The 23,394-nt window shown below is 44.9% G+C and overlaps 4 protein-coding genes across 16 annotated transcripts; 2 read left to right on the forward strand and 2 right to left on the reverse strand.

Moving 5' to 3' along the window:
• Positions 1-287: 287 nt before the first annotated feature.
• Positions 288-16,239, forward strand: LOC6546707 (patronin). Of its 12 annotated transcripts, XM_001974487.3 has the most exons (24): positions 288-501; positions 1,131-1,373; positions 3,927-4,238; positions 4,307-4,395; positions 4,454-4,589; positions 4,646-4,896; positions 4,960-5,060; positions 5,981-6,133; positions 6,986-7,090; positions 7,318-7,545; positions 7,796-7,858; positions 8,058-8,340; positions 8,435-8,807; positions 8,875-8,976; positions 9,209-9,355; positions 9,882-11,582; positions 11,703-11,939; positions 12,000-12,198; positions 12,375-12,449; positions 12,705-12,776; positions 13,293-13,400; positions 14,321-14,395; positions 15,321-15,603; positions 15,670-16,239. In XM_001974487.3, the coding sequence occupies exons 2-24, from the start codon at positions 1,344-1,346 to the stop codon at positions 15,812-15,814; spliced, it is 5,268 nt and encodes a 1,755-aa protein (XP_001974523.2). In that variant the 5' UTR covers positions 288-501; positions 1,131-1,343; the 3' UTR covers positions 15,815-16,239. The 12 variants fall into 12 exon arrangements, with proteins under 12 accessions (XP_001974523.2, XP_026836698.1, XP_026836697.1 ...); XM_026980897.1 differs by lacking the exon at positions 13,293-13,400 and having other exon boundaries at positions 14,321-14,521; XM_026980896.1 differs by lacking the exon at positions 12,705-12,776 and having other exon boundaries at positions 14,321-14,521.
• Positions 16,240-17,229: 990 nt separating this feature from the next.
• Positions 17,230-17,981, reverse strand: LOC6546706 (U3 small nucleolar ribonucleoprotein protein IMP3). Its single transcript, XM_001974486.3, has 3 exons — positions 17,831-17,981; positions 17,555-17,766; positions 17,230-17,495 (listed from the first exon to the last, which is right to left on the reverse strand). The coding sequence occupies exons 1-3, from the start codon at positions 17,965-17,967 to the stop codon at positions 17,299-17,301; spliced, it is 546 nt and encodes a 181-aa protein (XP_001974522.1). The 5' UTR covers positions 17,968-17,981; the 3' UTR covers positions 17,230-17,298.
• Positions 17,982-18,055: 74 nt separating this feature from the next.
• Positions 18,056-18,884, forward strand: LOC6546705 (anaphase-promoting complex subunit 10). Its single transcript, XM_001974485.3, has 2 exons — positions 18,056-18,273; positions 18,333-18,884. Exons 1-2 carry the CDS (start codon positions 18,135-18,137, stop codon positions 18,779-18,781), a joined length of 588 nt encoding a protein of 195 aa, XP_001974521.1. The 5' UTR covers positions 18,056-18,134; the 3' UTR covers positions 18,782-18,884.
• A 113-nt stretch (positions 18,885-18,997) lies between these two features.
• Positions 18,998-22,073, reverse strand: LOC6546704 (ras-GEF domain-containing family member 1B). Of its 2 annotated transcripts, XM_001974484.3 has the most exons (6): positions 21,846-22,073; positions 20,734-21,683; positions 19,941-20,678; positions 19,737-19,880; positions 19,470-19,675; positions 18,998-19,406 (listed from the first exon to the last, which is right to left on the reverse strand). In XM_001974484.3, exons 2-6 carry the CDS (start codon positions 21,523-21,525, stop codon positions 19,157-19,159), a joined length of 2,130 nt encoding a protein of 709 aa, XP_001974520.1. In that variant the 5' UTR covers positions 21,526-21,683; positions 21,846-22,073; the 3' UTR covers positions 18,998-19,156. The 2 variants fall into 2 exon arrangements, with proteins under 2 accessions (XP_001974520.1, XP_026836702.1); XM_026980901.1 differs by lacking the exon at positions 21,846-22,073 and having other exon boundaries at positions 20,734-21,837.
• Between the last annotated feature and the right edge of the window lie 1,321 nt (positions 22,074-23,394).

The following is a 23,394-nucleotide window of genomic DNA, read 5'->3' on the forward strand; positions in this document are numbered from 1 at the left end:
TGACAGCAATGTCAATAATATCTGCTTTTATAAGAATTCTTCAACAACAAAATCTTTGGTGGATGTCAAGTGACCTCAAAAACCCTATTTCTCTTGATAATGTGTTAAAATGTATGTACGTAATCGTATGTACTTATACTTATTATAAGTCAACCTACCAAATGGTTTATTCGTTTTGGGCATATACAATCATTTTTCGATTGCAAGTCTAGAGATGGATGTTTTAAATTATGTTCAACCGATTTTTTAGAAGTCTACAGCAATCGATTTTTTTTCCGATTAACCAAAAACGATAGCATTAAATAATCATCGGCTGGAGTTCCATCTCTCACATGAAAATTTGTAAGATTTTAGAGCAGTTCGGTGTCCGTGATTTCCTCAATTTAAGCCCGATTTGTAGTATTAAAGCTGTAAAAAAATGCAGCGGGGACGAGCGCGAACCGTATGAAATGCATGCGAAAGTCGTCGGTGCGGCAAATCAGTGCGAAAAACATCCCAAATGTGCGTAGGCCCCACACTCACTCTCGCACACACACCCGTGCGCACATACACAGCTTTTTCGGTCACCACTCGTTCCCTGTGGGTGCGAGCAGTACCACACTAACAGTGTAGCGCGGCAGCATTGCCAGCGCAGCGGGAGCGACAGAGAGACAAACAGCGGGCGGCGGACAACAACAGTGCGAGGCGAAGGAAAATGTTTTCATTTACTTAAGTCGGCGGTTCCCCAAAGAAAATCGGAAACTTGCTTGCTTAAAACGGATTGGGAAAACATTAATTATACCATGGATGGGCGGTTGAACACTGCGATGGGTTGAAAAGTGCGTAAATGGCTTGGCCAGACGAGCAAATCGCAACAGCTGATGCAGCAGCATCTTAAGAAAAGCGAACAGGCAACTGTAAAGTGTTCTCTGTTATTGTCACACTGCAGTCCCAACCCCGCCCACCACCCACCGTCGGGCTCCGTGAATGATTCACATTTTCTTTCGGCTACCCGCTTGCCTTTTAAGCTTTTTCCCTGCCCCGCCTCCGAAAAATTCGCTGGCAATGCGTGTGCGCAATTAGTTATTTTTTTCGATTTCCAAGTGGTTTGACAAAGTGCCAATCGTGTTTTTCTATTTTCTTGTGCTTAGGCTCCAAGTGAAAATCACCTAAGCTGAGGAAAACTCCACGCCACACACACACGCACTTGTCCACGCAGAAGAGACAAGTAAAAAGGAAAAGCGGTGTGTTGTGGTCAACTGAAGAGTGCAAAAAGTGCAAAGAGTGCGAAAAGTGCAAAAAGTGCGGAAAGTGAAGTGGCGGGCGTCGGAGAGCCGGAGTCCGTCGCAGGAAAATCCGTCAGCATGGATGTCGAAACACAGGAAATACGACAGGTAAGCGCAGCAAGAAGGCTTCCCGAGTCCAAAAGTAACCCATAAAACAGACTCATACTTGAGTTAAAAACAAAAAGCACTCATTAACATTCCAACGGAGGCGAAGCGGGCCTAAACACCTACTCTCTTGGCCAAAATGGTGCGCTGAGGTAATGCCGCTCGGCAACTTAGCGCTTAGTATGCGACCGACACCTACTTACCAATCGACTGGTTTCGATGGCCAATGCAAACAACTACAACCGGTAGTTGTGTGGGGTGTGCTGATCGGAAAATAATGCCAGCAGCAGCAAGCTTCCATTCATAAAACTGCAGCTGGAAAATCGAAGCCGGAAAATACGCTTTGCTCCTACGATTAGGCATTTGTTATCGTTTTTCTCGCTTTGAGCTGACCGCTGTTGCATGACCTAATCGCTAAATATGAAAAGAAAAAACAAATAAAAAGAAAAAACGGCTTACGCATGCGAATGCCAGGCGCAAAGGGAGAAACGCTAACACTCTGCTCGGCGGTTTGGGGCCTTGCGTGTACACCGACTTTTCCCCTAGACAACTCCCTAGAAAGTCACGCTGGAGTCTTGTTCTTGGCCAGCAAAGGCAAACAGCTACGGAGCACAGCCCGAACCCACTGCTAAACCCATTCAAACATCCAAACATCGAGTCGCTGACTCAAGCGGAGCACTCTCTTCTTGCCCGCTTTCCTTCATCAGCACTCTTTGTTATATTTAGCCGCAGATATCGCTTCCCATTCTCCGGAATGCCAAAAACAAGCGACGTTCGGCTAGATAATGAAACCATAAAGCCGCGCCAATTTGTGACACTTGAAAACCACCAGCAACTGAAACTTTATGACAAACATGTGCTGGGAATGTTTGCGCATAGAGCAAAAACCTCTCTGAACTGAACATCAATAAATCATTTAGCTTTTTTCTTAAATATAATAATTATTTATGTAAACACTAGTTTATCAACAGTAGCTTTTGAATTACTAATCCCTTACCAACATAATTGTCTTTAAATTAGATTATGTTTTTTCGTGTGTATTCGGATGCTTGAATACAAATACATATGCCATCGTTCGTTTATTCATAGTGGGCGTCCGAGGCACTCATTTATTGTTTTTCTTCGAAATGCTTGCATGGTCTTTTGAAATTTGAGTTTTAGACATTTTTCCCCGCGAGTCAATGCAAAGTGCAGCCAGAGTTTTTCCGTCTCGTTGGCCATTCAAATAATGTTGCGGACAGCTTCTTGCTTTTGGTGGAAAGCGCTTCGCTGGGCAAACAGGTTTTCCCTCCACCTGTTGACCAATTCGCATAGCTGGTCGGTCTACGACCTACGCCAATATTGTTTTCCCCGCCAGTGCACTTTTCCTCCTCATCGAGCTTGAATTATTTATGGCATTTTGTTACAAGTATTTAATCCAAAAACCGCCCAAGAGCAAATTCTTTTCGGTATATAAAAGAATCAAACCACTTTGGTCAGATTCTCTGACATAGTTATTGATGACTTCATGCAACGATTTTGTAAGAAACCCGTTTGAAAATTATGGTATGAAAGCCAGCCTAGGAGTCAAAGTATTGCAGTAAATACGAAAGGCATTCCGAAATCAAACAGAGTTAATGGATTGATTAACTTACCTCTCTCAGTTTCACCTTATCTTCTGCTGAAAACTATCTCCAACTGTTGGTTTGTGCCTGCTGTTTTATGTTTACTTTCTTATTTTTTGTAATCCCTCTATCATTAAAAGGTGTTCAAAAAATATAGATAAACACCTACATCTTATCAGGCAAAGGCACATGTTTTAAAAGCTTCGATTCGAGATACTGCTAGTTGGAAAGTATTTTGCAATCGGTTCGACCGATATAGAACCAATTTCCGCATCTGCAACAGCGACAGTTTCCCTCTTGAGAATCTATTTTGATTGCTTTTCCCCAGTTTCAATTAGACCAAGAAGAGGCCATTCGGAATAGAGCAGAATTGTGATTATGAGTGCAACAAGAAATGGGTTGGTTGGCAAAACATGGCAGCACTCGAGATGATTCTAAAAACGGAGCAGCAAAAGAGGCAGGCTGTGCGACTGCCCCGCTTGTGGAGTCTTTCATGCTGAGTGACCATCCGACCAGCAACCCCTTCACTACCCAGCCACTCCCTTCCTGGCCCCAAAATCCGAAAGAGTTTGGTGGGGAGCGAGGGGGAGGGGGGAAACAAAGAAAGGCGGCTGGCGGCGCACGCCAAGCCAAACACGAGCGAGTTTATCGAACTCATATTGAAGATTGTACGCATGGCTTCTTTCGCGCACAAATACAAATGCTGGCAGATGCAGCAACAGGCTTGAATACAGATACAAAAGCACTTCAGAGTGCACTAGTTAATTGCCAAGAAAAGGCCCGTCATTCAATCCGCAGAGGATGCAGTTATAGTGCATTTATTACGCAGGCTTAGCTTGGCCTTGGACGTGGAACGGGAATTGGTTGGGTGCCAACACTTGCTGCACAGAATGTTCTCACATTATCGCAATCTCTACTGATGCACACTCTATTTCCCATCACTACATTGTAGGCTCGTCAACGTGCTTCCGTCAAATGGCTGCTCTCGAAGGCCTTCAACAATCGCGTGCCGGACAACCTGAAGGAGCCCTTCTACCGCGACCATGAGAACCAGGAGCGCCTCAAGCCGCAGATCATTGTGGAGCTGGGCAATGCCACGCTCTACTGCCAGACGCTGGCCAATCTGTACTCAGATCCCAACTACCAAAGCATGAACCACTGGTCAATAATACAGACGCTAGCGCGCAAGGGAGTTCCCGTGGCCGAATCCGCGGACATGCCCATTACCGAAACGGTATTAATTCAAACAAATCCGCTGCGAATTGTGAGTAGATCTAAACTTCAGTCTTTATGGCTTCTCCCTAATTTAATGTTCGGTCTTACCGCTTTCAGAACGCCCACATGTCTGTGATAGAATCGCTGATGGTTTTGTATGCGAAGGAAATATCATCGGGTGACCGCGTCATGGCGGCCATACGAAGGTAGGGTCACTGCTTGTTATTAAAAACTATTCATTTAATATTCCTTTTAATAATGCAGAATATCTGGCAACAACTATCAGGCGCCCACTGGCCAGTCCTACGAGCAAGCTCTGCTGGGCTGGATTTCACATGCTTGCGCCGCTCTAAAAAAGCGCATTATCAAGGAGGTGGACGCAGGACTGCCCGACGACAATGTGAGTTGCCACTTCCCTTACCTTCACCGCATTATTTATCAATTAAAAAACCACAGGGTTCTCGTCTGCAGACCCCGGATATACCACCTGTAAGGGACTTCCAGGATCTGTGCGATGGAATCTGTTTGGCGCTGCTCATCTCGTACTACTGCCCAAAGGTGGTGCCGTGGACGAGTGTGCGAATTAACTATCTGCCCGCCGTCGAGGACTCGATTCACAACATCCTGCTGGTCTGCAATTTCTCGCAGAAGCATCTGCCCTATACCGTGATGCATATGACGCCCGAGGATGTGACCTACATGCGCGGGTAGCTACTAAGTTCCCCTACTTAGGACAAATATTTTAATAATATGATATCGTTTTATTTCAGATCCATGAAACTGAATCTTGTAGTGTTGCTGACGGATTTGTTCAATCTGTTTGAGATACACCCGGCAAAATGTGTTTGCTACCCCGGCATGGATGGTCAGGGTAAGTGGAGAATTTCTTTGTCGAGTATCCATTCCCAAACTCTGCACCGCATCGCATTTATCCGCCAAAACCCTGATCTCACCTCCAAAAGATTGGCCTGCCTGTGTTTGAATATCAGTCCGGGGCATGTATTGTTGTCCAAGTGTATCCGAAGTATTCTTGTTTTGCATTTCGTTTTGTCTTTGTTTTTTCTATAATTTGCGATAAATTTTATTCTTGGTTTTATTACAAAGAATTGGTTAACAACAAGAGAGAAATTATTCATAGTACCAGTATACATATATTATGTATGTATAAATGCCTTTTGCGAATTGCATTAAACTGGATATATGAGTGACTCAAATTATACTAGTCAGCGAAAAGTTAAAGCATCCATCACTTAGTCATAAAGAGCTTTTTAAGTACGTAGGAATTTAGAGCGCTTCACAGCTCACAGATCGCCTTGATTGCGCCGCAAATAAGTCCCCGTTTAAGATAAGCCGCGAAGCACCTTTTAGGAGAAGATTGGTCAGTAAAACCGCAGAAACCTAGGCAAATCTTTTTTTATGTTACTGTATAGTTCCTGCGGTTATTTTCGTTTGTAAATCACCGAGTCCTCCAGGAAATCGACATGAAATCATATGTAATTTTCATCATCTTAGCAATCACCTGATCCCACCAAAAGTAGTGAAATTCTCCACATTTCAAAAACAATCCAAATGAAATAAACCAACTCTGTACTTGAATCTCTTTCTTTGTTTATGTGCAAAACGCTTCCTCTTGCCACTCGTAACCGCAATAAATCCACCAATAATTTGGGTCCTAACCACACACACCAAACACATCTACACACTTACCAAATGAAAAAACACACTCAACGTACAACGTGCCATGCTCTTCTCGATTGATCCGCTCTCCAATCCCGTGTCGACGATATCCAGATGTCATCGCCCGGCGCACTATGGGCGCCAATGAGCACGGGATCTGCCATCGACGGGGCCTTACAGTGCAGCCCGTCACACCCATTCCCGATCTGCGCAGCGATCTCGACCAGCCGCCTGTAGGCTCGCCTCAGAACCGACCACCGTTCCAAGGTTTTACTTCAAATTTTCTATCAGAGCATTTTCTGTGTACCCCAATTTCCCGAATCTCGATTTTCCTCCTTCGTTTGTTCATGAATGTGTTTCCATTTCCATTTGTTTGTTTTCTATTTGCTTGTTCTGCTCACATTCAGTTTGTTTGTTTGATCGTTTGTTTGCCTAATTGATTATTTCCTGGTGCTAAGCCAAGGAAATCAAATCATATCTATATGATCTGCAGATGTTTGATAATAATTACAATTTTAATATAGTCTAAGTACCAAGCCATGTCTCACAGTCGCATAGATGCTTTGCAATGTGTGTTGAGCTCGTAAGTGCACCACCACTCATCAGATCGATCAGTAGAAATGTTTGTACCTAGACTATGCATTCTGTCATCTTAATTCTCCAAGCACCATGACCGAAAATGACTTGACCTATTTGACAGAGAATTTGGGATAAGAAATCACGGGACAATTGGAACATAAAGGCATGTAAATACCGACTGAAGTCATATATGTTTGTGTAAAAATATAATACCAAAATATTTTGGTGGTGTGTCAGAAAGACATCTTTATAAATGTGAAAGTATTAGGCATCAGACCGACTAGACTCCCCTGGGCATAATTGTCCGGTTCATGGGGTACATCTCAGCTTACTTTGCACCCATCCACGTATTGCGATTCACCTTGTTTCTGCTTTCGAATTGTGTGTTTGCTTTTGCCCGCTTCCGATGCAACGAGTCAATGAATAACCAACCGAAATATTCAAGTTCATTTACCTCGCAAGCTGAACAAATTGATTTTATTTATTTACGTTTTCTTTTTTCTGTCTTTTTTCTGTTTTTGTGAATTTTCGTATATTTAGTTCCGCACTCGAATTCATTTGGCGGCGGCTTAAATCGCAGATCAACCCCGCCCAACGAATACCAGACGGTTCAGTCAAGTAATTTTGACGGTAATCATGCCGAAGGTAAATTATTTATTATTGTTACTTAATTATTTCTCTATACCTATTATTTCCATTAATTTGTGTACGTTTATGTTTCTGTTTGCTCTCCATTTGCACACAGACACTGAACTCGATGTTTTATTGGTTTCTGATTGAATTTAAATTTTGTAACTTTTCTTTTCACCACCCACCGACCCACACACGCTTAACCACCAACCACAACGCCATCGCTCCCCGCCAACCTGCAGCCTTCGTGGTGCACAAGTCGCGTGGCATCACCACACTTGCCTCCATGCACTCGCAGCAGCAGCAGCTCCATCAGCAGCAACAGCATCAGCAGCAATACCATCAGCAGCAACTTCAGCAGCACCCGTCCCAGTCGCAGCTCCAAATCCAGCAGCAGGAGCCCTTGGTTCCGGCTCGCTTGCGCCAGGCTAAAGAAAAGACCAATGTTGAGTCGAAGGCGGACGAGAGAGGTTTGCCCAGCTTGCAGTTGATTTCTTATTTTCTTAGACGACTTGTATGTGGCGGCCGAACGTGCTATTAGCGCTGCCATGTGGGAACTGGTTAATTACTTGAACCGAACTGCAGTTAAAGTGCAATTCAAAATGATTTTCGTTTCTGCTGCATACAAGTCACCAATTTGATTTAATTTATTATTATTTATTTGTTTTGTCTTCTTTTCATTTACTTCTGATTTGTTTGCTCTCGAACCAAATCGTATAGGCGATTTTGTCGCTGCGGGTCGACCAAGTAACTGGGAACAGAGCCGCCGGCCAAGCTTTGCAGGTATGAGCCAACTCTGTCACTGCCGACCCAGAATTGTTCTATCAAACGTAGCTATCCATTTGTGCGTTAAGTTGAATGCAATTTAGTTCGTGTTATGGTTAATTTTAGCTCTATTACATGTCCTTCAAGCTCTCCCGATCCAATTGTTGTTGCGTCTATCTTTCAGTGGCAACTGATTAACGCTCTTGTGCACTTTCAGGTCGTCGCTCGCGGAGAAACTCTTCCAGCGAGGACTCCCAGCTGACCATCGAGAACTTTGGTGGCTCCCAGGATCAGCTGAATACGCTTGGACGATACGAACGCGACAGGGAACGCAAGTTGTCCAACACTAGTGTGGGTAGTTATCCAGTTGAACCCGCTGTGGCCGTTCGCTCTTCAATTGCCGATGCCAGGGGTACGTTGCAGTTGGGCTACGATACGGACTCCGGTTCTGAGAAGCAGGATCGCGAAACGGAAAAGTATTCGATGCGCCGGCAAGTCAGGTGAGTCATTGAGCCGATAAGTTGCGTATAAAAGAGTTTGCTTGTAAGTATAAGCCGTCGTTGATTACATTTTTGCATTTAACCTTATCGACAGTGTCGATAATGTGCCCACGGTGTCGTCGCACAATCTTTCAAATGCGGGCAGCCCGTTGCCGGTGGCTAGGCACAAGCAACATTCCAGCGACAAAGACTACAGCAGCAACAGCGGCATGACACCAGATGCATACAACGATTCCCGCTCCACCAGCGCTTACGATCCGGAGAGCACGCCCGTTCGCAAATCCTCGACAAGCAGCATGCCAGCAAGTCCCGCTGCTTGGCAGTTGGATGTGGGAGACGACGATATGCGCTCGCTGGAAAACGCCAGCAAGTTGTCCACCATACGAATGAAACTGGAGGAGAAGCGGCGGCGCATTGAGCAAGACAAGCGCAAGATCGAAATGGCTTTGTTGCGGCACCAGGAGAAGGTAGGCGTTGAGTCAATAGTCTAGAGCTCGATAGGTGATCTGAAAGCTTATTTTGATGAATTCGCAGGAGGATTTGGAGTCGTGTCCGGACGTAATGAAGTGGGAGACAATGAGCAACGAATCAAAGCGTACGCCTGATATGGATCCCGTGGACTTGGACAAGTACCAGGTGGGTGTGGCAAGACTTCTACCAATTTCCCTCACCGTTTAACCAATACAATCCGAGCGCCAGAGAATTTATGTCTAACGCCTGTGTCTCTCTTTTACCCCCATTTTGTGTCTGTGCCTGCTTCTACATCCACACATACTTACACGCAACAATTACACAACACAAAACACGCCCATTAACAAATCAAACCACATTAACTTACCTCTTAATCGCCGGGATGTGGAACAAGCAGCAAAGTATCGCCATTATGAACATGAACCTGCAGGATATCCAGCAGGATATCCACCGCCTGGCCACCCAACAAAGCCAAATGCAGGCGCAGCACCTCCAAGCCCAACAGCTCATGCAGGCTCAGCAGATAGCCAACATGCTGAACCAGGTAATCCATCCGCTCATAACACCGTCCGACCTCAAGCGCATTGCAGCAGCCGCCCAAATTAACGAAGGATGTGGAATGCTTACTGTTTTACTTTGTTTATTGGCTGGGAATGTGAGATCTGATTAGTGATTACTGTTTAAATTTACTTGAAATTTTGATAAGCGAATATATTGATATTTGTTTAATGGTCACTAAACATTGTATGATAGTTACTTTATGAGAGTAGGAATTGAGATAATTTTTAAAAAAGTAATTGGTATTTTATTTTAGTACGTGTATATAAGTACATAGTTGAAATGCGGTAATCACTAGTTCGATGCTTCAGTTCCCAAAATTGAAAAAGTGTTATTTGTAACTGGTGCCAAATGAATCCCAATAATGCACGTTTGTCAACTAACAAATTGTTCTTTGATCTCGTTCCAATACATTTTGTTTCTCTGCAACATGCAACACGCAACACGCAACTCTTGAAATCTGCAACTCGCCACCTGCCCACACGTTATGCTCACTAACCGCGCATCCACAGCAGCAGACCTATGGGTCGCAGCAGCACCTAGCTGATCATCATTACCAGCAGCAGAGACCCATGCAGCAAAGCTTTGGTTCATCGCCCCATATTCCGCAGGCCTACAACGCCCCAGTCAGCGCATACAGCTCCCGTCCGCCTAGTCGCGATCCCTACCAGCAGCAGCTCCACCATCAGCAGCAGCAGCCCATGCCCATGCCCCAACCTATGCAGTACGTCAACGAGCACGGGCAGTATATGTCGCCGCCGCAGCCCGCACACTACATGCCGCAGCAGACACAACAGCCGCAGAGCATCTACAGCGACAACGGGGCGGCGTACAACCACAGTAACCACTCGCCATACGGCGGAGCTCCACAGTATCGGAGCAGCGTGGTGTACGACGATTACGGGCAGCCCACCAACCACTTCTACCTGCATGAGTCATCGCCGCAGCCACAAGCTCATCCACATCCGCAGCGTAGGACTTGGGCTCACTCCGCAGCAGCTGCCGCTTATGAGCAACAGCAACAGATCCAGCCTTCCCTGGTGGATGTGAATGCCTGGCAGACGCAGCAGCACCAAAAGCAGAAACAGACCTGGATGAACAGGCCGCCCTCAAGTGCGGGAGCTCCGAGTCCTGGCAGCTTTGTGCTGCACCAGAACGGTGGAGGTGGTGGCGGTGGTGGGGGCGAGCTACAGCACCTGTTTCAGGTACAGGCCTCGCCACAGCATGGCCAACGTCAGGTTAGTGGATCCAATGGCGTGCAGCGCCAGCAGTCGCTGACCAATTTGCGAGACAATCGCTCGCCCAAGGCACCACCAAACATGGGAATGCCCATGGGTATGCCGATGCAGCAAGAGGACATGATGGCACCACAGAGTATTTGCTTCATCGGTGACGAGGAGGATGTTGATGAGCTGGAGCGGAACATCATCGAATCAATGCAGTCGACGCACATCTCCGACTTTGTGCACCAACAGCAGCAGCAACACCAACAGCAACTTCAGCAACAACAACGATTGCAGGGGCACAGCGGTCGAGGCAGCAGCTCGGAGGATTATGACAGCGGGGAGATGATCTCCAACAAGCTGAACATCACCAGCGGCAATCTCACCTATCGCATACCCTCGCCATCCCGTCCCTCCATCCAAGCCAACAGCTTCCAGGATCCCCGAGCCATGGCAGCGGCTCCCGGTGGAGAGGACCAGCCGCCTGAGAAGGGTTTCTACATCTCCTTCGACGATGAGCAGCCCAAACGACCCAAGCCACCTCTGCGCGCCAAGCGATCGCCCAAAAAGGAGTCTCCACCGGGTAGTAGGGACAGCGTCGATAACCAGGCGACCCTGAAACGTGAATCGCTTAGTCATCTGCACAACAACAATAATATCGGATTTGGAAATGATGATGTCAACAGCAAACCGGTGACCAGGCACAGCATCCATGGCCTAAACAACTCCAACAATGTCAAATCTCCCGGAAATGCCACGTACAACAAGTACACGGATGAGCCGCCCATCCAACTTCGTCAGCTGGCCGTTTCGGGAGCAATGTCACCAACTAGTAACGAACGTCGCCACTTGGAGGATGTCAGCAATCAGTCACCGCAGCAGACGCAACAACCAATGTCGCCCACGCGACTTCAACAGAACAGCAACAATGCAGAGGCGGCCAAGAACAAGGCGCTGGTCATCGGAGCAGATTCCACCAATTTGGATCCGGTAAGAGCGTTAAATGGGTCATGTGGGTTAAGAGTCTTGTCATCAAATCAAATAGACAAGATTATCTGAAAGCGCAATAAGATCTTCCCATATTAAGCTTATCCGTTTATATGCCCCCAGGAATCTGTAGATGAGATGGAGCGGCGCAAGGAGAAAATCATGCTGCTGTCTTTGCAACGCCGCCAGCAACAGGAGGAGGCCAAGGCGCGCAAAGAGATTGAGGCTTCTCAGAAGCGAGAAAAGGAGCGCGAGAAGGAAGAGGAACGATCGCGCAAAAAGGAGGAGCAAATGGCACGGCGAGCGGCCATTTTGGAGCAGCACAGACTCAAGAAAGCCATTGAAGAGGCCGAGCGAGAGGTACAAGAGAGCTCTACTTAACAATACAAAGCCTAAACTTAAACTTTGATTCTTCTATAGGGTAAAACCCTGGATCGGCCCGATCTGCACGTGAAGCTGCAATCCCATTCATCCACCTCAACGACCCCGCGGCTGAGGCAGCAGCGCACCACGCGTCCCAGGCCTAAGACAATTCACGTGGACGATGCCAGCGTGGACATCAGCGAGGCTTCAAGCATCTCTAGTCGGGGCAAAAAAGGCTCAAGCTCGAATCTAACCGGTGAGCAATTTATCGGGGCAAATAAGGCAAACGAGCACGTCGCCATAATCGATTCCAGATACTTATGAATTTCGGCGCGCCGAAACTGCAATATCTTTGTTTTTTATATTGTGTTGTTCAGCTATACCTATATAATTTGTTAACTTTTTGTTTCGTTTTGAATTTGAACTTAACAGGCTACGGTCAACTAAGCTCAAATTCAATGAAAAGAGATTACTACAGGGGCTCGCAAGACTCCCTCACTGTAAAAGGTAATTTATGTTTTTGTTATTTTACCGTCATTGCATTGTTTTTATTTCATCTGTTGTAGTTTGATCTAAGTTATGCATGTTTAGTTAAACCTAACGTTGATTTGGTATCTGGTCACTTTCCGATAAATGGGACTTCAAATCTAACTATGTATTTGAATTGCACCTCTACGTAAACGTAGCTCTAAGTTTTCTTAATAACTATGGAAGTTGGACAACCTATTTGATAAGCCATAACAACTAATCTCGTTTAAACAGAGTCGCCCGATGATTATCCCAGTACAAGTTCAACTCCGATTGGACGACGGGGATCGTACAAAACTTCCAGAGGTTGGTGATGGATAACACGCCCACTTAGTTTTCTTTTTGTTTCCCTCTGTTTAATTTCACAAATTCGCATTCGAACACGCTAAGAAATGAAACGAACGTTGAAACGCTCCAGCGCTTACAGTTTTTTATGGTTTGTCTTTAACTAACAAGTTTTGATTTTGGTTCAAGTACTGAATTATGGCTAACAGCAAACTGCAAAAAACCTCAACTAATCCAATGCACTGCCAGAAAGATTGCACCTGAACTGAAAAGTGGACCTGAGGCGCGGTTGAGGATAGACACATATCAGATATTTTTATTACTTTTATTTATCTGGTTTTTGGGACTACTATTTTGAAGCTGAATTTTGGTTTTGGGGGTTCCGGGCGATAAGTTTGATTTACGATATTTGTACCTCATTTGTGCCACCCATTCATTTGTGTTAACGAATTGCGAATGAATAAGAATCATGTGTTCCACCTGTATACTGATGCACTCGGCTCGCGTCTTTCGTGACCTGACTCCACCTGATTTCAGAGCCAGCCGGCGTAGAAAGGGGCCGCACTCTGTCGCGTATCTCCGTCGCTAAGGGCAGCACGCTTAATTTCCGGGGCCGAAAGTCCAATTCGCTAATGAATCTGTGCGGTAAGAAGCGTTCCACGGCAGCAACAACCAAGCTGCCTGCCTGTTACCTTTCTCTGTAACCCCTTACTCTACTCTCTATTCTATTAAGTATTTACCTGTCTGCTACTTTCTTTTGGTTAAAGTTGCTTTGGGTATTTCTAGTGGTATCTTTTGGTTAAACCTGTGATTGTGCTTTGGTTCTGGTATCTTTGGTGGTGATAAGTAATTTACTTTCTCCTTTTGAATTCTGTTATTAATTCCTGTGTACATATTTGAATATACTATTCTTTGCTGTTTTGCGATTTTAGTTTGTAACCTTTCACTCGAATGATTCGGTTTTCCACGTACCTTACGATGATGCAGTGGTGGTGGTGGTGGTCTGGTCCCCTCTCAAGCTTTCTTGTGTTCGTCAGATGATTTGCGGGGCCTGGGGTTGGTTTCTACAGCTTAATATGCGCAACTGGTTCCGGCATACTGTCAACCGATTGAATTTGCTTACTCCACTTGTGAGATATGTGATACACTAGCACAAAAATACACTCATACAAACATTTGCACCGCCAACACTAATCAGTACATTTTTCGATTTTAATCCAGATCATGATCAAATAGCTATTAAGAGATCTACGAAATTGCTTAACTAAATTTTGTGCACACATTCTCTTCTTTTATTCCTCTTTCTTTCAACTCAATCTTGTCTAAAAACGAATCTTGAAATTAACCAACAAAAATACAATCAAATATTAACCGAATTAAACGAACTCATCGAACTCGCCATCCATCCTCGTGACTGGTGACTAACAATACCGCATCCATCGACTGGTTTCACCTGCATGGACCTGGGTGATCCCGTTCTGATCCAATCTGTTTTGTGCATGTGACCGCCCGCTGAATGCCTCGACTGACACGGATTCCACCCTGCTCTCTTGCTTGCCGGTTAGACACAGATTCGGGACTGGGACGCGCCACTCCGCCGAGGCGTGCTCCGTCGCCTGGAATGGGAATGGGCGCTTCAGGTAGGCATATGCCATCTCCCTCCGGACCGGGCTCATTGCCGCCAGGTTTGATATCGAAACGTCGCGGATTTGATGATGGATCCAGCGATTTCTCTTTAACTCCGAATTTGAACATGGAATATTCGGGTTTGTATCTCTCTCGTCTTCAAAACAATCAGAAAACAAATCATACAAGCCATACCAATACTTCAAATCAAATCAACCCTCAGTTATCTAATCACCTTTCACCAATCCATACACCATTGGTCATCTGCCTCACCTGCATCAGTACTACCTAAGTTGGAACGCCTCATTATGATTTCAGAATTTTGTAATTTTATTGGTTTGTCCATCATTACGAATTGGCATACTTTGTGCAGAATGCACTTTATTTATTCGACATACATATGAGTTCTACATAGATATACAAGTTCTAGAGGGCTGCGACAGTCTGTAGAATCCGATTCTTCGTCCACCTGTTACCTTCCCTAGCGACGTCAAATCCACGACTTTCGATGTTCAAATGAAATCCAAAAATGTGTTCTTAGTGATATAAAAACACCGCAAGAGTTACAAGATTAACCGCTTCACTTTGAAATACTAAAAACAAAATTGCAAGCACTGTTAATTGTTCAATTTTATTTGCTTATAAGTTATGCAATTTAAGCCAGGCTGTATATTTCTGTTATTTTTGTCAGAAAGTTTTTATTTAAGAATTGTCTTTATGATTTTGATTACTACTCCCTAATATCTAAAAATTGGATCCCGTAGCTTCACAAGCGTTTTGCATTAAATCTTGCACGTACCCTGCATTTTGATAATATGAATAGAAGATTTTGCGATCTAGAATATAGAAGCTTGACATTACCACCAAAATGTGGGAGATATCCGAAAATATGCGAATGTGCCATCCACTTTTCTAACTTTGACTGAACGGCATCCACAGGTCCTAAACTCTATAAGCAACCAGCGGCCAAATCGAATCGTGGAATCATCCTGAATGCCGTTGAATACTGTGTTTTTCCCGGCGTTGTCAACCGCGAGGCCAAACAGAAAGTGCTGGAGAAGATAGCGCGCTCGGAGGCGAAGCACTTCCTGGTACTCTTCCGCGATGCTGGCTGCCAGTTCCGCGCCCTCTATAGCTACCAGCCGGAAACGGACCAGGTGACCAAGCTGTATGGCACTGGGCCTAGTCAAGTCGAAGAAGTCATGTTCGACAAGTTCTTCAAGTGAGTGAATAGGATATCCTCTATACTCTGCGATTTTTCAATAATGTTGTATCCCCATCCCTGCAGATATAACTCAGGAGGCAAGTGCTTCTCGCAAGTACATACCAAGCATCTGACAGTGACCATCGACGCCTTTACAATACACAACTCTCTGTGGCAAGGCAAGCGGGTGCAGTTGCCCAGCAAAAAAGACATGGCGCTTGTAATCTAAGCGGTGGTCAGAGTATTTTGAATGGCATCGATTCGGATGCAATAAGGAGGCGGCGGTGGAGCGGTTGGGCCAACGGGCGCTTGGCGCGGTTTTGGCGAAACAACACTATTCTACAAGATTGCGCATTAAGACATCTATGGAAACATAACAAAACATACCCAATGTTTTTCTATAGGTCGCGGGGTTTTGGTGTTCATCGGGGCATATACGGCTAAATACTATTTGCACATGTTTCAAGAACAAATCGGAATTTACGAAAAATATTGTAGTGATTAATACAATGCGATTGAATATTTATTTTGAATATAAATGCATATATCCAGCCTAAGAATTTATTGTCCACGCAAGCCTGAAACAGTAGGAGAAGCATTCAAATGTAAACGAGGAACAGATAGCAGGTAAAAGAGAACACAGAGCAGAGCACACTCGAAAGCCAAAAGAATGTAATGGAATATTGAATGAATGTATTTTTTGTTTGCAAACAGTAAGCTCCGCTGTACGATGATGAGGAACAAATGTAGAAAATCCTTTTTATTAATTTGTTTTATATTGTTATGAAGTTATTCATGTAAAACTTTTTCTTGGCCTTGGGCAGGCAGGCGGAAATGAAATCGTGTATGGGCCGCAGCCAAAGTCGAAACTAATTTTAATGCCACTAGCTATTTATTTTAACACTAATTAATATTTACTTTTTATGCGTATTTAAAAAGGAATAATAATACAACTAATACTTAAAATTATGTATATCTATACAAACAGAAAAAGACTTTTGACTGCTGAAACGAAACACAGAAATCCATTGTTCTTTTAGATTTCTTTTTGCAAAGTCAATTGCACGACGAGCAGTCAGACTCCAAAATCTCCACATATTGTATTGCACTTCTAACCACCAGAACCATTTCGAATGCATTTGCTTCTTATGCTGATACTGGCTTGAATTGACTCGTGTAACTGCCATCGATCTTACTTTTAACTTTGTTCAGTAGTCACTTTTTAGACCGCTCAACTGTTCGATGCACCTGCCTGCACCTTAGTCCCTAACCACACTCAACCCGTTTTATAAATAAAGCGACCGATCAATCCACGCTGGTATCTTATAATTTATTGTGTAAATCCGCTGGCTCTCACTTGTTTCCAAAACTGATATTACTTTAACATCCGCAAGGTATTTCAACACGATTGACTTTAGATAGCGAAGTGAGGGTAAAAACTAATAGAGCATAATCCAACTGTGAACCGCCATTATAAAATGATTCCGAGGAGATCGGAATTTCTGGGGATCAGGTTAAAATAAATATGTATATGTATGTGCGCGTCGGCGCAGTTGTGCCCTTGGCGCGATTCGCTCCTTAATAATGAATATTAATGAGATCTAAACATTATTATATAAAATGTAATAAAGTTATTGAACATGATTATTTAACAAAGTCTTAGTTGGTTTTATTGAAAGTTACGTTTTAATTACTCTACTTAATGGAAGTCCTCTACATTTGGAAGTCGTCCCGCATGTCATTGTAGCGGAGTACATGCTCCTTGATCTTGGAGCCATCCACCCAGGTGACAAAGTCCTCGAGGTTTCTGGAGACCAGAAAAGCGGGATCCTTAACCATTTCCGGACCCACTCTCACATGACCGTGCTCTATGAGGTCTGTGGCGGCTTTCAGGTGCTCCGACATTCGCACTGCCAGTGGAATGGTTTTATTACATGAAATTCAAGTGATAAAAAGGGATGGCACTCACGTTTCACCATGATCACGGGTAAACGCCTTCTGCAAAAATGACTGGCGGATATTTTGGCAGCCGTTTCCAAAGTTAGCTGATCGTTGGAAACTCCCATGGCATGCAGCTTGTTTAGGAGCATGGTAGTGGCCTCCGCCTTGAAAGGTTCTGAAGCATCCAGCTTGGCTATCCTCTCTGCCAGTTCCCGTATCTCCCTGGACAACTTGTTGTATCTAAATAAATACATTTAAGGAGGTTTTGAATATGTGAGCATTTAATGACTCGGAAGTTTCTTACTTGGTGTAGTCCTCCCTTTTCTGAATGTGAAAGCGCCTTAGAACTTTGTTTTCCTTGCCGCTGTTGTCCACCTTCCAAGTGATGAAGTCCACCTTCTTGAGCAGCTTCTGCTCATGAAATTTGAGTTTACGAACCATTTTTATTTATGTTCTTTTGCAAATCAATTTTTGTTTACGAACTAATTGCACATGGGCAGCGAAGTGTGACCAGAGCACCACATAAACCAACAGCTGATTGGTGCGTCTTCGAGCGGCTTTTGTTTAATAAAATTTAAGGACAGTTTATTAAAATCTTATCTGCTGCAATGGCAGCCTCAATGGATGAGGATATAACTGCAAACCCCCTCCCAAGCAGCGAAGAGGATCCCCTGGCCGAGGAGCGCCTGGGTTTTGTGCGGGAAGTGGGTGCGCAAGCTGTTTGGAGCCTCTCCTCTTGCAAGCCGGGTAATTCTTGGCGTAACAACGTAATCCTTACAAATTTTACAATTTTCTTTGGCTTTCAGGATTTGGAGTAGAGCGTCTGCGAGATAACATCATGGATACTTATTGGCAGTCGGACGGACAACTTCCCCACCTGGTCAACATACAATTCCACAAGCGCACCAACATCAGCCAAATTTACATATACACGGATTACAAGCTGGATGAGAGTTACACGCCATCAAGGATCTCTATACGATCTGGAACGAACTTCAACGATTTGCAGGAGTTGCAGGTGATGGACCTCACCGAGCCCACCGGCTGGGTACAGATACCCATAAAGGATGGGAACGTCAAGTCCATCCGCACCTTCATGCTTCAGATTGCAGTGATCTCGAACCACCAGAATGGCAGGGACACCCACATGCGCCAGATCCGCATCCATGCGCCTGTCGAGGGAAAACATTATCCCCTGGAGCTGTTTGGCAAGTTTGGAACGGTCGACTTTCAGAAGTTCGCAACCATTCGTTAGGGAATATTGGTAATACTTTTGATTTATCAAATTCTTTTATTTTTATGTATTATTCGGGGTATATAACTGCTAAAATACAACATTTAAAACATTACTTTAGTAATTGTATGCATATTTTTGGTGTTTCTAATTAAATGCCCGTCACTTGTATATATAAATTGATTGCAAATAAATATATACCGTCGTCTAAGCTTAAGTACAAATTAACAAACACAATGGAAGTGTAAAAGTTATTATTGTTACTGTTTTCTAGCGATACAAATGCAAAGAGTGAAAATGGAACGCCAACGAAAGTGTGCGAGAATTATTGCATCGTTTTTTTATATTTGTATATTAGGTTGCACTATCCCGAGGTTTGTCGTTAATGATTGGTGATTATGTGTTCGATTTCTTCGCGGCCTTCAGCGTCTTGTAGTGATCCTTCTCCTCGCAGTTTTCGGGTGGCTCGCACTCGTAGGAGGCCTTCATTAAAAGATCCTCGCTCAATACCTCCGCTTTCAACAGGTAGAACACCACACTGGCCAACTGCTCGTACGGACAGTCCAGTCGCTGCCATTTGGCGAAGTTCCGCAGCTGGGTGCCCAAATAAAGGCACTTCTCAAAGTTTATGTTTCCGTTGTCCAACCTGCAAACGGATTTGGATTTGTTTAATCTGTAACATGGATCATTTATGTAACCGTAAACTCACTTCGTTTCATGGCTCTCGTTAATGGCATGCAAATCTTTGAGGAACAGCGAGAAGAATGGGATAATGGCACGTTCAATTTCGTTGGCCATTTCTCTTTCCGAACGCCAAACAGCTGCCTTCATGGTGGATCGGTAGTTTAGAAAGTTCGAACTTGGATTCATTTGATGCTCCAAACCCTCGAACTTCGTCGTCTGCACTCTGGCCCACTACAAACAATGATAATAATAGTGAAATCAAACTGCGCGTGTTTTACTTATGAGAACTTACCGTTTTCTTCAGGCGAGCTACGGCATTAAGGTTTAATGCTGTTAGAATCGCCATCAAGCTGTTGAAGTTGCCCGTGTTAAAGCATTCCAGAGCCGTTTCCACCCAAAAGTCAATCATTTGTGCTCTCTGGGACTTTTTGCCCAACTGAGGATGACAAAATATATGTTTCTTATTTGATTAATATGTAATTTTTTCAGTCCTGACCTTTAATATTTCCGTTGCAGTCAAGTAGCTCAGTTGGTTGAACCACTGCACATAGCTGTCGATTGTCACCTGGCTGATGTAATTCGAACCCAAGGTGCCTGCCTTGGTTTGGCTTATGCAGGACTTCAGCCCATCCTTTTCTAGTACTTCCACAAATTCCTCCAGGCGTATTTGTGACAGATAGGCGTACTCAATGGCATACAGTTGGTGAGCCAACTCGAAGGCACTGCTGCAGTTGTTGAGCACGTTATCTGTTTTGTAGACATTGGCGGCAAAGCGTTTCAGCGACTTAATACTGCTCTGACGTCCTAACGAGCTGGCCGACGATTGCTTGGTAAGCAGGTTATTTAATTGACTTTGTTTATTTTCGGCCTTTTGCGCCAATATTTTGGGAATGTCATCCAAAAAAGCTGCCAATCCTTTTATATTACGCTTTTTCTCCAGCTCCTGTATCATCAGTTCATGGCTAAAGTCACCGGGACAGGTGTCTAGCCACTCGTTCAAAAGTCGTAGCACGTTTTCCTCCTCTCCATGAGTCTTGGCAATGATCTTGGAAAGCAGCTGATGTGGTGGTGAAAACAAACGGGAAGACGCCAGAAGGGCAAACCGCACATCCTTATCGTTGTTATTGATAAGCAGGCAAACTACCGAATCTAGGTTGCCCTTCTTCGGTATATCTTTGGCGTAATCTGGCGCTGTTTGGCAATCGAATGGCTCTTTGATCTTCAAGTTGGTGTTCTAATGTAGGCAAATTATTAGTTAATTAGAGACTTTCAAATCCTATTAAACTTACTAGGATAGAAATCGCGTCCGACTCATCTGCCGAGCTGGGAATGTCGCAGTACAAGGAGTCGGTTATGGTGTCACGTGCATGTGACCAGGGCGCACTCATCGACACGCTGTGGAAGAGGCCGTCGTGCCCGGAGTCGCAGCTGCTGATATTCGAGCTCTTGTCCCCAATGGTAGTGGATGATACGGATCCGATGACCTGATCGGATCCAGTAATAGCCGAGCTGCTGGACATAAGGGAAGCATTCGAGAAGGTTTGGTTCAGCTGCCGGCCCAAAGGGTCAGCTGGACGCTCGTCCGAGTCAGTGGCCTGCGAAGCGAACGTGGAATTCGAAGTGGTTCGGTATTTGAGTGCATTCTCGGGAGTGGCACGAGCCAAGGCCGACTGCTGCTTGACAGGATGCCAGATCTCTTTCTGATGCGACTGGTGGTTAAAGTTCTCCTTGGTCTCCACGGTGCGCTCGTCTAAGATCTGTCCGTTACGCGAAACTAACACCTCCTCCGTGGTGGTCAGAGAGGACTTGACGGTCAGCGAGGTCTCTACCTCGATGGGCTGTTGGGCCAATCCGGCGCGGAAGAGCAGTTGATTCAGGTGCTCAACCGAGGGCATCTGTCCTTCCAGCAAAGCTGCCTTAATGGCACTGGCATCATCCGCCGGCAGGCCATCGAGCTTCACCGGTACTCCGTTGACCAGCAGCACCTCCTCCTGCTGCAGCGAGGAAGAGGTCTCACAGTCCACGATCTTGACATCCTTGCCGAACAGGGACTCCACAGCGTTCAGGATATCTTCGTCCATGCTTGTGGCGGGGTTATCTGGGATGGGTAAGGTGCAGAAACACGAGGAACTCTGGGGAATCGTGTCTTTTTGGCTGCGTTTGTTGTTAAATGCGTTATGACCACAGGGGGACTCTTTGGATTAGTCGCAATGCACATGCACCATTATCGCGTACATTTCTGGAAAGGAAGGGGCAAGGGGAAACCTCGATTAGCACACACACATTGGGAGAAAGACATGTGGCTGGGGCTTTAGGTTTGTGCGCTCTGGTGACAACGCCCACTTTCCCAAAAGTGGGCTGGTCTCTTCTGATCAGAACATCGCTTTCGGAGCAGACACACCTGCAGGAACACTGTTGCTCGGTGGCCTTCCATCGGACGCACTGCCGCCTTTCGTCACGGCATTTCCCGACTCTTGCACATCAAATTTCCGCCCCTGTGCCGCGCCTAATATAGTTTAATTCGCCAATTGACTTAATTTATTTCTATTATTGTTGTCTCGGTACAGCGATCAATCGATGTTTACACAAATTTGGCAATAATCGATACCCCCATGGGGAAATGCAGACAAATATCGATTACTCATACTTGGTCTAAATATCGGCATCTGGCAACACTCTAATCTGGTTTTTAAAGTCAAGCGATTTTTCCGTTACTATCCGACCTTCTTGTTTGGACATAAGGGTTGTGTTATATATTCAGATTAAATAGCTAAGCACCTCAAATCAGTTTTCTACCTATCTAACCTGAAAATATTTTTAAATTTGGAAAAGATTTTATTTTATTATTTTTTGATTTGTTCTTTTTTAATATTTAAACAAAGGCCGAAGTCCTGCACTGGGCCGCAGTCGACCATATTCTGCTCAGAAAGATTGGGCAGGCTGCCCAATCGGAAGGTGTGTCCCCAATGGTTCCAGGAACGCAGCGAGGTTCAGATCGGCGTATGCGTTGACTATGGTACATATGTAAAGTACATATTACCTATTTAACAACTGATAATGAAAAAAATGCAAGTGAAACTGGAATCTAATGATGTTAAATGAATATATATTTAGGATGTATTTTGTGATTGGTTGAATAATAACGTTTGAACAAAACTTAACTTCCTTGAAGGCGAGTTATTGCGCGGAGTTAAAGGCTCGATTACATTTCCAGAGAAGGGCAAACTTTTTGACTCGGTTAAACGGTCTTAAAGTGGAAAGTTTGATATGCACATGAGCCGGCGAACTCCTTCACTGCCCATCAACTTTTCCCCAAAGGAACGCCAGCAGCTGGAGCAGATGTGCCCGACTGAAGGTCGGTAATGGAATACCCTAGCGCCTAATGCAATTAACCAAGTTTCCCGGTTATGGGGACAGCCCTTGCGTTAGTTTTTGTGTTAGTTTGTGTTAATGCCATATATTTTATGCCAATAAGAGCATTTTGGCCAAAATTACTTTTGGCCAGGCAGCTATTCAGTCCGAACCCAATTGCGGGTGGGTAAGTTCTTACATGCTAGCAGTACATTGTACGTATTCCGGCAGTAAAACAAGAATAGCTGCGACCCACCCCACTGGGCCTTCCATCCACCTCCTCTAGAGCACTTGAAGATGGCACATTTCTGCGTCGTCTTGCACTTCTGGCGGAAATTCCTTTGCCCGGTACATCGTGCTCCGGTTTCTGAGCGTTAATTGCTGACCTCAACCTGCACATAAAGCGACTAATTTTCGCACGGCCCCAGTACTGCATAACTCGTCCTGCATAACAGTATGAATTCTGCGGCACAGTTTCTCCTGCAGCATCCTTTGCCATCCGTCATGGCCTTCCATCTGGGTGGGATTTCTTAAACAGCCGTAGGAGGAGGCCGAGTGGGAGTGGGTAGTATGTTGCCTAAGCAGCAGTGGCGGCAGCA

This window comes from Drosophila erecta, unplaced genomic scaffold, assembly GCF_003286155.1.
Source record: "Drosophila erecta strain 14021-0224.00,06,07 unplaced genomic scaffold, DereRS2 tig00000092-arrow-pilon, whole genome shotgun sequence".
NCBI lineage: Eukaryota > Metazoa > Arthropoda > Insecta > Diptera > Drosophilidae > Drosophila > Drosophila erecta.

What these genes read in the sequence shown, in the direction of transcription:
- LOC6546704 (XM_001974484.3), bottom strand. Translation starts at nt 21,525, where the DNA reads ATGGACGAAGATATCCTGAACGCTGTGGAGTCCCTGTTCGGCAAGGAT. An exon ending in CGGACGCGATTTCTATCCTA is followed by an intron (nt 20,679 to 20,733) that starts GTAAGTTTAATA and finishes TGCCTACATTAG; the next exon opens with AACACCAACTTGAAGATCAA. An exon ending in CTGCAACGGAAATATTAAAG is followed by an intron (nt 19,881 to 19,940) that starts GTCAGGACTGAA and finishes TGTCATCCTCAG; the next exon opens with TTGGGCAAAAAGTCCCAGAG.
- LOC6546707 (XM_026980896.1), top strand. Translation starts at nt 1,344, where the DNA reads ATGGATGTCGAAACACAGGAAATACGACAG. An exon ending in GTCATGGCGGCCATACGAAG is followed by an intron (nt 4,396 to 4,453) that starts GTAGGGTCACTG and finishes TTAATAATGCAG; the next exon opens with AATATCTGGCAACAACTATC. An exon ending in TGGACTTGGACAAGTACCAG is followed by an intron (nt 8,977 to 9,208) that starts GTGGGTGTGGCA and finishes TGGAACAAGCAG; the next exon opens with CAAAGTATCGCCATTATGAA.
- LOC6546705 (XM_001974485.3), top strand. Translation starts at nt 18,135, where the DNA reads ATGGCAGCCTCAATGGATGAGGATATAACTGCAAACCCCCTCCCAAGC. An exon ending in CCTCTCCTCTTGCAAGCCGG is followed by an intron (nt 18,274 to 18,332) that starts GTAATTCTTGGC and finishes TTTGGCTTTCAG; the next exon opens with GATTTGGAGTAGAGCGTCTG.
- LOC6546706 (XM_001974486.3), bottom strand. Translation starts at nt 17,967, where the DNA reads ATGGTTCGTAAACTCAAATTTCATGAGCAGAAGCTGCTCAAGAAGGTG. An exon ending in AAAAGGGAGGACTACACCAA is followed by an intron (nt 17,767 to 17,830) that starts GTAAGAAACTTC and finishes GTATTTATTTAG; the next exon opens with ATACAACAAGTTGTCCAGGG. An exon ending in ACCCGTGATCATGGTGAAAC is followed by an intron (nt 17,496 to 17,554) that starts GTGAGTGCCATC and finishes TTCCACTGGCAG; the next exon opens with TGCGAATGTCGGAGCACCTG.